This window comes from Piliocolobus tephrosceles, chromosome Y, assembly GCF_002776525.5.
Source record: "Piliocolobus tephrosceles isolate RC106 chromosome Y, ASM277652v3, whole genome shotgun sequence".
In the NCBI taxonomy this organism is placed as follows: Eukaryota; Metazoa; Chordata; class Mammalia; order Primates; family Cercopithecidae; genus Piliocolobus; species Piliocolobus tephrosceles.
This window is the reverse complement of record NC_045456.1, coordinates 7322461-7336432: the sequence shown is the minus strand read 5'-3', so window position 1 is coordinate 7336432 and position 13972 is coordinate 7322461. Positions and strand designations below refer to the sequence as shown.

Below are 13972 nucleotides of genomic sequence, written 5' to 3'. Positions count from 1 at the left end.
GATCCGCCCGTCTTGGCCTCCCAAAGTGCTGGGATTACAGGCTTGAGTTTACTGGCTTTTTCTACCTCCCCGTGCTTCCTGGCATCTTCTTCCAATTAATTACTTGCACCTAAATCCTTGTCTCGGGGTCTGTTTAGGGGTGAATGACAATTTACAAAGGCAATTTATGACCCTGAATCTACTATCCCTTCCACCTAGAGCACGGTTGATTTTTCTTTGTCTATGTGATTTTTTTTCCCGTTCTCTCTGTATCTTCCTTGCTACACAGTAGAGTAATTGCAGGCTCTGTCTAACTACAATTTGCAAATGGGATTTTGAAATGTTTTTTAAACATTTTGGCTCATAAAATTTTAACAAGTTATAAATGTATGTTCGGCCCTAACATTTTTGAGGAATGAACAATGTGTGCCAGGATGTTTGAACACCTAACTGAAATTAAATGGATTACTACTTTCCTTTGTCATTTTAAACATATCCACTGGCAACTGTAGTATTTCATCCTTCATATACCCTTCTGATGGGCTCCCTTACAGGGTTAGCATTGAGCTTTGAAATTGGATCACTCTGCTGAAACGCATTTTTGGCCCAAGGGTCAATAGTTGCCCGACTCCTTATGAGAAAGTGCCATAAGATGTCCAACAACTAATTGCATCTCTCTTTCCATTTTATCCCTAAGCTTCTACATCCCTCATATCCCAGGATCAGTACCTTCCCACCGTCAGTAGCTCTTTCTCTAGCCTTGTTCCAGCCTCTGGTTTCTAGTCCTTCACTGGTGCCATTTTTCACCTTGGTTCTAAGATCAAGGTCTCACTCAGATGAACCCTGCTGGCTTTGAGGCCTCAGAATATTTTAAAGAGCCCAGACACTACTCCAGGCCTCAGGCCATAGGGAACTGCAAGGCGTGTATATGGGGGTGAAGAGAACCCTTGAGGCCTTAGCCAAATTTTCTGGCAAGTGTCTTCTGGGACAATGAACCCCAAAGTGAACTTCACATGCTCCTGGAAAGGTGTGGCCTGATCTGACAGGTAAGGGAGGAAAGTACCAAAGCCTCTATTTATATTGATTTTTATTTTAATATAAGGATGAATTAAACATGAGTAATATGTAGTATCCAAATTGAGGCTCACCCACATCGCAGGATTCCTTACCATGTGTGGCTCAGGCAGCAGGAGTGAGCGGCCCACTATCTAGAAGGCTCAAATAGGACACCATTACTCTTCTTTGCACTTTTAGCTTAAGAGAAGGCATTGCCGACTGATGTGTGTTGTGCATAATCTAGTTTTAATTAAACTAACCTCCTCAGATGGGCAAGTGGCTTAAAAATATTCCTGCTGAACCAAAATAGAAAACAAAACCCCACAGATTGTAGATGATATTAAAATTGCAAGCCTAAGAGAATAATATGAATATAACAGAGAAGACACTTTCCTCATTCCTGGTATAGGCTGTAATCAGATATGACACATTCAATCACATCATAATTATAATAAGCTTTTCTGATGGCAAAAGGTTCACTGTCAATAAACTAGGATAAAATATTTAACAAAAAATGTTTAAAGTAGTCTTTAAAATTTTATTTTACTGTTAGTTCATCTTTTAAAAATTCTACATTTTAGCATGTTTTCTCCCTGACTTATTTATGAAGTCTTGTATAATACCCACCCACATTCAGCAATTACCATTTTCTAGATTTTTTTCTCTTTCTTTCTGTGTGTATGTTGTTGTGTTTTGTTTTGCTGAGCTTTGGAAAGTAGGGTGCACACATCCTCACCTTTCACCCCTAAGTATTTCAGTGTATATTTCCTGAGAACAAGGGTAGTCTTCTACACAACCCAATGCCACCATCACATTGAATGAAATTAACAATAATTCCTGGTAACGTAGAATGAAATTGTACCTAATATATTAGTACAGCAGTACATATATATAATTTATACATTAACATACATACAATGTAGTTGTATGTTCAATTTGTTATTACTTTCTTCAAGCTCTGTTCTTAAAGGATTTTTAAAGAATGGGAGTTGGTATACTTCCCTAAGTGCCCCCACTTCCCCTCCAACCTCCCACCACCCTTACTCCAGCTTCTTCTTGGGCATCAGAGTAGACTGACAAGGTCCAGATGAATGTTTTCTGCAGGGAACTGGCCCAACTTGTGTTGCCAGATGGAATATAACTTTTGTTCTTCTCTTCTCTTCTCCATCTCTTCTGTCTTCTCCCCTTTCCTCTCCTCTCCTCCTCTCCCTTGCCTCCTTCTCTCCTATCCTCCAATTTCCTTTCTTTTTCTCTTCCTTTTTTTCTCTTCCCCTCCTTCCATCCCCTGATTTCCCCAGTGATTCTGCTCTTTTCCTTTTAGTCCCTCAGGCATTCCTGCCCATGCCTGACAGCAGAAAAGTTGAGGAATTATTTATTTAATTGCCCTTTTGCTGGAGCTCTTCACCCCTCCACGCCCTGTTAATCACACACTCAGGCCTGTGAGCTCCAAAGCTGACTAAGCTTGTTCCCTCCATGCAGGGACAGAAGTTCTCTCCTGCCCCCTATTACTGCTCTTTTTTTACCCATCCTGGTGGGACAAACTAGAGTTTCACCCCTCTCCAACACTTTACCTCTCCCTGTTGAGCCAAAAGCAAATCCCAAGACATTTCTTTTCCCCAGCTTAGCTTCTTCAGTCTCTCTGAATCATAGAGGTTTTCCAAGAAGTTGGTGCTCACGCACAAATTAAAACAATGAAGAAAAGGAGCCAAAAGATGGAGGAATGCCAGAGTAAACAATCAACCTGAAGATCCCCAAACATTAATACTCCCCAAATACAACAAGCCACCCAAAGTTCTAGAACCTCCCTGGTCTCCTTCCTTTGTTTGTTCCTATTGGAGGAATACCTTCTGACTCTTCCTTACTTCTCTAACAGGATGTGACTTTACTCCACTTCTCCCCAGTCTTCCCTCATCGATGTTGTCAATATTACTTGAAATGACCACAAAGACTCCTTACTCCTTTCTTTATAGGGTCATCAAAAGCTTGAGGCTAAGAATTGCAAGTCCCTTGTGGAGGGTAGAATAGCGAAGTGGGATATGAGTTCTGTTTGTTCATTCAGTGTAGCACCTCAGTTCTTAAAGTAATGGGGAATGTAATACCTAATTTCTGGAGGGTTCTTTCTAGCTATTTTGTTAACATATCCCCATGAGCTCCCTGTCAGTAAATAATTATCTCCTGTTCAAGGATGAGAATACTGAAGTGCAAAGTCTACGATTCATCCAAGACCATACAACTAGTTGGTAGAATTGCCATTAGGAACTACATCTCTTGATCCTAGGTCTGCATTGGCACCCAGAGGAAACTAGAGTATATTAAGAAGAGGTGAAAAGGAGCATTGGAGATATTTATCCTGGAGAAAATAGAAAAGCATAACTGCAATCTGTTACATACTTAAAGATAACAGTTGGACGGGCACCAAAGACCAGTAAGTTCTCCATTTGTGGAGTAATAGCTCAGAGAGATAAGATTCCATTGCTCTGGGTTATAATCATCATACACGCCAGCTGATAATTGCCTCAGTTGTTCAGAAAAAATCTTGGTGCTATTCTCAGGAGAAAATAAAGTTGATGTTTAATAGTTTTGTCAAATCTCATCAGGTAGAATTCTAATTTTAAGGCAGGCAATGTGTCAGTTACCCTAGAGACCATTTGGTTCATTTAATTATCTTCTTTACCTCAGTATTCTCCACATAGTATACATTAGGACTGAAGTGGAGGTTTAAAAATATTGTAATGCAACAATTCCTACAGACTTCTGTAGGTAATTATGGACAAATAAGGGCTGAAATGCTGGATCCTTAAAAATAAACGAACTGCCCATATTTGAATAAAAGACATACCTTTCTGTGGGCAAAGGTTTCCAACCCTGAGTGTGGGAGCCAGCTACTTCTACTTGCCAAGAATCTCTTTGACACATTAATCTTGCCACAGAGAATGTTTTGTGACCTTTCCAATGTTTGCATAAGAAAAATGAGGCACAGATGTTTTCAGAAGTGGGAAACAATTGTTTGAGTCCCATATTGTCAGAGGAGCAAATCTGTCAGTCTATTGAAGAATGATTTTTACTGACTTAATGTGTAAAAGGGAAACTTCTCTCAGTCATTTGTGAGAAGTTGGAAATAAGAGACACATCGGCAAGTCACATACTATTCATCAATTAATTAGCAAGTATTTGCCGAGTCCCTACTTTGAAATAAGTGATTTGCAGAGCAAGGAACCTGGAACATTTTTAGGGAGACAGGAAAAAGAGAAGAGGAGAGGATGTAAGCTTCTGACCTCAGGAAACTTAAGGAAAAGTCAGGTAGAAAAGACATACCCATAGAATGTAAATTAGTATAATCACTATGAACGGTTTGGAGGTTCCTCAAAAAGCTAAAAATAGAGCTAACATATGATCAAGCAATCCTGCTGGGCATATATCCAAAAGAAAGGAGATCAGTATATCTAAGAGATAGCTGCACTCCCGTGTTTGTTGCAGCACTGTTCACAATAGCCAAGATTAGGAAGCACACTAAATGTCCATCAGCAGATGACTGGATAAAGAAAATGTGGTACATATATACAGTGGAGTACTATTCAGCCATACAAAGAATGACATCCTGTCATTTGCAACAACATGGATGGAACTGAAGATCATTATGTTAAGTGAAATAAATCAGACACAGAAAGACAAACATTGCATGCTCTCACTTATTTGGGAGATCTAAAAATCAAAACAATTGAATTATGGACATAGAGAGTAGAAGGATGGCTACCAGAGGCTGGGAAGGGTAGTGGGATGGGGGGAGGCAGTGGTGGTTAATGGGTACAAAAAGTAGTTAGAAAGAATGAATAAAACCTACTATTTGTCAGCACAACAGGATGACTATAGTCAATAATAACTTAATTGTACATTTTAAAATAACTAAAAGAGTATAATTGGATTGCTTTTAACACTAAGGATAAATGCTTGAGAGGATGGATACCCCATTCTACAGGATGTGATTATTATGCATGGCATACTTGTACCAAAACATCTCATGTACCCCATAAGTATATATTCCTACCACGTACCTACAAAAATTAAAAATGAAAAAAGAAGGAAAAGACATACCCATAGAAAACTAGCAAACAATTCAAGATAGTGCATAATAAGCAGAAAATGAGAGGAGTTGATAATCTTGTCATAAAAGTCAGACAGGTTGGGAGAAAGGATGGGAACTATTAAGGCCTAGATTGGTCAGCACAAGCTTCATCAAGATGATACTTAAACTGAAATTTGGAAGGATTGGATTTAAATGAATCAAGAATCTGGAATTGGGCATGACAGAAGGAGGGAAACAGGAAAGTAATGGAAAATTTAGGAATGAGGCAGACTAGTCTATCTCTTGAGTACAATGGAAAGTTGACAGCTTGTTCTTTCAGAGGGTAGCAAATGGGGAATGATCTATGCAAAATGATCTCGGAACTAAGTCTGGTGATAACTTTAAAGGGTTATCACATCTAATTGTTTTAGATAAGGCTCTTTTGTTGGCAAAGAACAGAAGCCACTCAAACTAACTCAAGTAAAAAGGGGATGGTAGTATTGTAAAATTATAATAGGAGATCTCTTGTACATTCAAAACTAGTACCTAAGCCAGAAACCATACCCTCTATACGACTTAGGGCCACATTATCTCAGCTTCTCCTCTTATGTCTGCTTCATTCTTTTTCTCTCAGTCCCTTTACTCAGCTTATTCATCTTCTACATGTTTAAATATGGCTGCCCTGATCTTTTCCTTGACATCAAAATCTTGTATTTCCAGCATCTATTACTGACTAACTATATTCTCTCTATTTTTCTGTTTAAATGCTTAAGAGAGAGAGAAACTCTTTAGCAGCTAGCCAGGCAGTTCATTGACTGGTTTAGATTGGGTATCCACTCCAATCCAACCAGCCATCTCTCCTAAACAGGAACTACCCAGTGGTGTCTCCCCGCATTGGGAGCTCTGGGCAGAGCAATCTAGGCCAGAATAGGATATAGACTGATATGCTTCATGCTATACAGAACCATTAGACTTGCAGGAAACATTTTGTATGTTCTATATACATTTGAGAAACATCTGGTCTATTTCCCTCCCTCAAGGAAGAATTTACCCAAAGCTCTCTTCTGAAAGAACTATGGGTTCTAAAAAACATTGGTTCTAAATTGAATGTTGACTCTACCACCTCTTAAACTGAGCTTCAATTTCCCATCTGCAGAATGGAGATAATAATGTCTACCTATTGGAGTTGTCTGGAATATAAATGAGATAATATAGATTCTATTCTCTGCTTGGAAAAAGGCAAGAGCTTAGTAAATGGGATTTCTTTCATTTACTTGCTATGTTCGGAACATACCGTAACAGAAAATTGTTTGCAATGCATTTTAACTTATTTTTAATTGCACAAGTGATATATGAATATGTCAATACTTTAAAGCAAATACTAGATGTTATATTATTTCACTGGTAAATATTTTAGCATGTGTCTTTTATAAACAAGGTCTTTTAAGAAACACATAGCCACAATACCGTTATCACACTCAATACATTCAAAATAATTCCTTGATAGCACCAAAAATACATTTATATTTGATTTTCTTCAATATTGATTTTACAAATATCTTTTTATCATTGTTTTGTTTGATTCAAAACCCAAAAGGAATCTACACGTTGCATTTGGTTGATATGTCTTATACATTTCAGTCAGTCTATAACCATTCTCCCTCATTTTCTATGCCATATATTTGTTGGAAAAAAAGGGGTAATTATTCCTGGATTTTCCAATTCAGAATTTGGCTGACTGTATCCTTATAGCATCATTTAGCAGGTTCTTCTATCACCGTATTTCCTGAAGACCGGCACATAAATCTAGAGGCTTAATTAGATTTAGATTCAAATTAATTTTCTGGTAAAACTATAAATGTTTTATATTTTAAAGGTTGTGAATTTAAAAGAGCATAGTTCCCATGGTCTTTTGCATCTAGGAAGACAAGATTCCTAAAAGAGAAGGAAGTAAGCCATTTACTCTGGTTTCTGACTGAGTGACTCACCTTTACTCAGAGAGTTAGTGGTAATTATGACTATTATCTGCCAGAAAATGCAGACGGAAGTCTTAGTTATCATTTTATTTCTAACAAATTTATTAGCGATATCTTAAGCCATATGCATCTTTGGCTGAAGATGTTCACATACCTTTAATTAAAGATACCAATTTCTTGCCTACATTCTAAGCTAGGAAAATGTTTAAAATGGCTAATGAATAAAGAAGATATTAGAAGAAAATAGAACTTTCTTTTAAATTTTTATTTGTGTTTGTATTTGTTTAAAAATAAAGCAAACACAGGTACATTGAAGCAGTACTGTAGTACTGTTCTGGAATTTTGGGGTTTGGGGTGTCTAATAAATTATAGCCCTCTCTTCCTTACCTAATTTGAGAACAGAAAGCCAGATAAAGAAATCAGAGAGACTATGATAAAAAATAGTTGCATCTATGTCTGATAAAGCAGTTTGGGGAATGTAACTCAGGTCTATAGCAATAATGAACTTGCAGGCACTCTCTTATCTTCTATATTACACTTGCCATCCCTCTAGACAGGGCCAGTTAAACAACCATAGTCCTCCCTGAGCCCAATGCACAAGCCAGGTTCTTTTTCCCAAACTCGCCACTGAATAATTCATTCCCCCTTCCCTGGTAGGAGGAGGAAAGTGAGTGAGGAGTCAGGGTGCAACCAAGAGTGGTAAACCAATGGAGGTCTAATCAACATGAAAACAAGTGGAAATAAGTATTCCCCTTCCCTGAAGTCCATGATATAAAAGAGTATCATAGGTAGAACCCAGTTTAAACGCAGCATTTTCAGCAATAAACACCCTCACATGTAGTTGGTCTCAACTCATATCAACTTCCACATTATAGTAGCTCATGTTCAATTGAACAAACTTTTGTGTGGAATATGCAAATCACAGTGCTGGCAGATTCCAAGATGGAAAAAGACATATTCTTTGCCCACCAAAGGCTCATGCTCTAGTGGGTTCTCAAACAGGTGTACACAAGATAACTGTGCCCTTGTCTTGTCACCCACTGTGCTAGAGACCATATGGGGAGTGTGCAGACATGGAGATGTGCTGCTCAGACCTCCCTTGTAGAAGAGACTTGCCCAGCTGCAGGGGTTGCGGTTAGCTGAAACCTCCAACTACCTGTTCTTTCAGGGTCCACTTCAGCTTTCAAGCTGTGGTCATGTTCTCTTGAGTGATTCCTGCTCAGTGACTGAGCCAGGTAGTAACTGAGATCACATTCTTCTTGGGGTGACCCCATGCAACGACTAAGCAAGGTGATTATACATGGTCCTCGCAATTTCCACCCAAAGCAGGACTTCCCTATTGGGTAATCTTTGCTCCTAAGCTTCCTGTTGGGCTGGCGTAGAATGACCGGCTATCCCAGTTTGCTTGGACTGAGAGATTTCCCAGGATATAGGATTTGCCATGCTAAAACTGGAAAATTTCCAGGCAAACCAAGATGTTTAGTCATCCTCGCTAGTATAGACCTGACAAGCTCCCTCTTCCTATCCTACTTCCCCCGCTTTTCCCTTTCACAGGTACTGCTCCTCAATAAAACGTTCATTTCTTACTTCATCTCAGTGTCTGCTTCCCAGAATACTCCACCCAAGACATGGGCACAAATAGCTCACAAACCAGGAAGAACCTAAATACTTCAAGAGAAGATAAAGTTGAGATTAGGAAGGCAAGGGAAAAATCAATGTGAAAATTACAGGGATTCTCCTGGGTATTACTTTTTCAGGGGACCATTTATTATGCATACTTTGAAAAAGAAAAGAGGCATATTTAAAATACTCAATGACTTAAGGTTCCCTGAAGTGGATCGGAATACTCAAAATGAAGGTTTTGCCAAAAAAAACAAAAAGCCAGCCTCCTTGTCTCTGTGTCCTTTAAGCAACAACATGCCTTGTTATTAATTTCCATGATTTAAGAAGAAAACCAAAGGGAACGTCAGCTTTTCTAAGAGGTATTCTTAAAATCGAGAGAGTGTGAATTGTACAAAATGGTGACTATAGTTAATAACAATGTATTGCACACTCGAAAATTGCTAAGAGTAGATTTTAACTGTTCTCATTTTTAAAAGATAAGTATGTGAGGTAATGTATATGTTAATCAGCTCAATCTAGTCATTCCACAATGTATACATATTTTAAAACATCATGTTGTGTATATATACAGTAAATATACACAATTTATATTTATGTTAATTTTTAAAAACTGAATTAACATGAAAAGAGAATATCAGCAGAATGGTACTTCTGGAGAGAGGAGAAGGCATCCTTCAGGGCTAGTTTAGAGTGAGGCAAGTGGTTATTTGGAGTACAAAATTTAAGGAGGCACTCACTCTCAGGGTCATAGAGCTCAGAGTCGGCACCCTCAGGACCTGAAAGTGAGCACCGCCTTTTTTTTTTTTTTTTTTTTTTTTTTTGAGACAGAGTCTCCCTCTGTGGCCCAGGCTGGAGTGCAGTGGCCGGATCTCGGATCTCAGCTCACTGCAAGCTCCGCCTCCCGGGTTCACGCCATTCTCCTGCCTCAGCCTCCCGAGTAGCTGGGACTACAGGCGCCCGCCAACACGCCCGGCTAATTTTTTGTATTTTAGTAGAGACGGGGTTTCACCGTGTTAGCCAGGATGGTCTCGATCTCCTGACCTTGTGATCCGCCCGTCTCGGCCTCCCAAAGTGCTGGGATTACAGGCTTGAGCCACCGCGCCCGGCCGAGCACCGCCTTAAATATTGTACCCCGGGTGTCTCGCTTGCCTCAACTTAGTCCTGGCTCTCGTATTCAGAATAATATTATGCAACTGATGAGGATCCTTCTTTCCTGCCCTAGATACAAAGCCATTGTCCGGCCAATGGATATCCAGGCCTCTCATGCCCTGATGAAGATCTGCCTGAAAGCCGCCTTTATCTGGATCATCTCCATGCTGCTGGCCATTCCAGAGGCTGTGTTTTCTGACCTCCATCCCTTCCATGAGGAAAGCACCAACCAGACCTTCATTAGCTGTGCCCCATACCCACACTCTAATGAGCTTCACCCCAAAATCCACTCCATGGCTTCCTTTCTCGTCTTCTACGTCATCCCACTGTCAATCATCTCTGTTTACTACTACTTCATTGCTAAAAATCTGATCCAGAGTGCTTACAATCTTCCCGTGGAAGGGAATATACATGTCAAGAAGCAGGTAGGTGCTAAAAAAAATTGATTCATTTCCTCCTTGGGGATATAATCCCTTGCATTTCTTTTGGACCCCACTGACAAGCCATGACACTTGAATCTGCAATTAGATGATGTGGGTGATGTGCGGCCAGATGCTAAATGGAAACGCCTGGCCATGGAAACCCAAGGTGTTCTTTATAATCTTATTCTCCTGTTACAGACCTAAGCTAGGGAGGTGTTGTGAACCTGAAAGATTTCCAGTGTGGGTTTCTTTTTGAGAAATAATCTGAAAAAGAGTTGAATTTTAAAAACCAATAAATAAAGCTTTGAGGCTCATGGGATGTGACTTCTTTAAACTCCAGTCACATTGTTTGCCTAGAAAGAGGATTACCACATGGAGACAAAGCAGAGGAGGCTGGAAAGTGAGGCCAGTTGAAGAAAAAGAAGTAGTTTGATTAGGATGGGCTCACACTGATTTGGGCTCAAGTCCAAGCTTCATGATGTACTCAGCCTCTCTGAGACTTAGTTTTCTTACCTATCGAATAGGCTTATAATCCCTACATTGTAAAACTATTGGAAGATTACAAGAGAGAGTATATGTAAGGCCTGTAGTGCCCAGCATGCAAGATGCCCTCCATATGATTAGACTCTCTCTCTCATTCCCTATAACACCCAATAATTTCATCCCTGAGGTACAAACAAATGGTAGAAAGCAAGGGCTCTGGCCTCCTCCTGTCAGTGCTCACCTTCTAGCCCAGGTGTAGATCATGTAGCATCTATGATGGAAAAGCAGAAACACTCCCCACTCCATTTCAGTGAATAGCTGACTCACTTAAAGACCTTACCCTTTAAAGTTCATTATTTATGTATTTGTCTCAATTGTGGGGGAAGAGTGGCAATTTCCAATGAAACTACCTTCCTACTTGAAAAACCTCTCATTAGCCAACATCCATTGTACCCCAAACTCTTTATGGAGAAACATGTTTCTCCTTGAGGTAGTGGATGGAGTTGGGAGAAAAAGGAGATGCCCATCCCTCTTTGCCACAGTCCCTTTCTATAGACTATAGTCCAGAGATAACTCAAGATTTTAAAATCATAATAATAGAGAGTTATCTTGGTTTAGCCAATGAAGAAGAACAAAGCTGGCTGCTCTTTTTGAGCAGCAGAGGGAATAAAAAATTATTAACTGTGGAGAAAAGAAAGCCATGAAGTCATATGGCTGATAAACTGCACCAATGCTCTCCTGAGGAAAAAGGGGGCACTTATTAGAATTTCATGTTGCAATCCAGTCAAATATGTAATCAACTTTGTTTAAAGATCTGTTCTCAGTGGTGTGTTCTAACTCTATTCTTCCTCATGGGTTTCTGCTTCCTGGCTCATCCATTTCTGTGTTTCTGACTCTTTTTTTTTTTTTTTTTTTTTTCCTTTTCTATCTGTTTCTGTTGCCTTTCTCTCATTTTACTGGATTCTCTCTTGCCCTCTCCTATTGAACTCTTTTTCCATGGCTTTGTGAACTCATCTATTGCCCTAATTGTTTTTCCCTGTCTCTTTCTCTGCCTGAATCTTCGTCTCTCTGCATTCTTCTGACACTGTCCCTTGCTGCTGCTTTCTCTCTCCATGTGACTCTCTCCTTAGATTGAATCCCGGAAGCGACTTGCCAAGACAGTGCTGGTGTTTGTGGGCTTGTTTGCCTTCTGCTGGCTCCCCAATCACGTCATTTACCTGTACCGCTCCTACCACTACTCTGAGGTGGACACCTCCATGCTCCACTTTGTCACCAGCATCTGTGCCCGCCTCCTGGCCTTCACCAACTCCTGCGTGAACCCCTTTGCCCTCTATCTGCTGAGCAAGAGTTTCAGGAAACAGTTCAACACTCAGCTCCTCTGTTGCCAGCCTGGCCTGATCATCCGGTCTCACAGCACTGGAAGGAGTACAACCTGCATGACCTCCCTCAAGAGTACGAACCCCTCTGTGGCCACCTTTAGCCTCATCAATGGCAACATCTGTCACGAGCGGTATGTCTAGATGGACCCTTGACTTCGCGCCCTGAAGGACGGTTTTGCTTTATGGCTAGACAGGAACCCTTGCATCCATTGTTGTGTCTGTGCCCTCCAAAGACCCTTCAGAATGCTCGTGAGTGGTGTAGCTGGGGGTAGGGGTGGGGAGACCCAAGTAATGGATCACCATTATATTTCGAAAGAAGCCATCAAGTCTTAAGTTTTTCATTTCAACTTGTGAACGTTTCTTCTGATGTGAAGCAAACCTTCCCTTTTTAGAAAAGGGAACAAGTAGAAAATTATTTTTTAAGCATCAAGCCCTGTTAAATGGTTGTGACCAATTATGTCATAGAAACTGTATGAACAACCAGATTTATATAGCAGAGAAATCATACATTGAATTCTTACTTTGTGAAAGACCTCACCTTGTCATTTCTTTAAGCCGACGCTAGTACTTTAGAAATATGACTTGACTTTGTTTTCAGGAAAATCTGTAATACACAAACCAAGGAATAACTTTTATTTACACTCCTAATATGAAAAGTCAATCCTGTGAAAGAGCTCCATGTATGAGGGACACTCTCCAAGTTGTTAATAATGGAAGCTAGTTTGATATAAAACAATTCTCTAAGCATTTATTTTTTAAAAAAAGATGTTACTGAGGACCTAGGAGAAATGCTAAATACATACTTTTAAAGCAAAAATACAACCAAACACATTGGCACGTATATAAAGATCCACGTGTGGCTATGCATGATATTTCACACTCTGAATTCTTACCTGATGGAGGTCTTGTTTGCTGCTACAGTTTTAATCATCCAGGGTGCCATTCCACCATAGAAGAGAAATCCTTTTAGGAAAAAAATTCATCATGCTATTAATTAATCAAATATCTATAAATGCATAAAGTACAGTATTTATTCTTGATACATAGGTTTTGAGTCAAGTGTATTTACTTAGATTTGTCTTTGACTGCTATACTGAATCAGTAGTTTAGTTTCACTATAACAAAGAAGGGATTGGGCAGATCACGAGGTCAGGAGATCAAGACCATCCTGGCTAACACAGTGAAACCCCGTCTCTACTAAAAATACAAAAACTAGCCGGGCGTGGTGGCGGGCCACCTGTAGTCCCAGCTACTCGGGAGGCTGAGGCAAGAGAATGGCATGAACCCGGGAGGCAGAGCTTGCAGTGAGCTGAGATAGCGCCACTGCACTCCAGCCTGGGCGACAGAGTGAGACTCAGTCTCAAAAATAGATAAATAAATAATAAAAAATAAAATAAAAAGAAAGAAGGGATTGTATCTGAGTAGAAATAGGAACACGTTTATATTTAGTGTATGCTTCTGCTAACGTTTGTGGGAGGAAGTGAATAAAATTTCAGTAACAAGGATTTTTTGTCTGAATATGTATAAGAAAGTCACAGGGGTCTTAACTTTAAGAACTGATTGAAAAACAGCTATAGACTTGTTTCTACTTAAGAAGAGTATTTATGAAAGAGCCCATGTGCAGAAAAAGACTTGGCTGAAATATTTTTCTTTTTCTAAGTGAATGTAGTTGGCTCTAAAAAGATTTGATTCCCTTACTTTAGAAACCCTGAATGGAGTTTTTCTTCACTCAAAGAGAGGGCAATTTTGACAGGTTGCAAACATATTAACCCACTTTCAAATAATTTCAAATTTTACAAATGTGCCCTTACACATCAAAATCCTAAGACAATTTTAATTTAG

General features: G+C 39.7%; 1 protein-coding gene across 1 annotated transcript in view; it reads left to right on the top strand.

Moving 5' to 3' along the window:
- GRPR (gastrin releasing peptide receptor) overlaps positions 1-13149 on the top strand; it is a 32109-nt gene extending 18960 nt beyond the window's left edge. The window contains exons 2-3 of the mRNA XM_023199080.2: positions 9920-10271; positions 11882-13149. Of these exons, the coding sequence (XP_023054848.1) occupies positions 9920-10271; positions 11882-12271 (742 nt within the window). The 3' untranslated portion in view covers positions 12272-13149. The remainder of the gene's footprint in view (positions 1-9919; positions 10272-11881) is intronic.
- Positions 13150-13972: the final 823 nt, after the last annotated feature.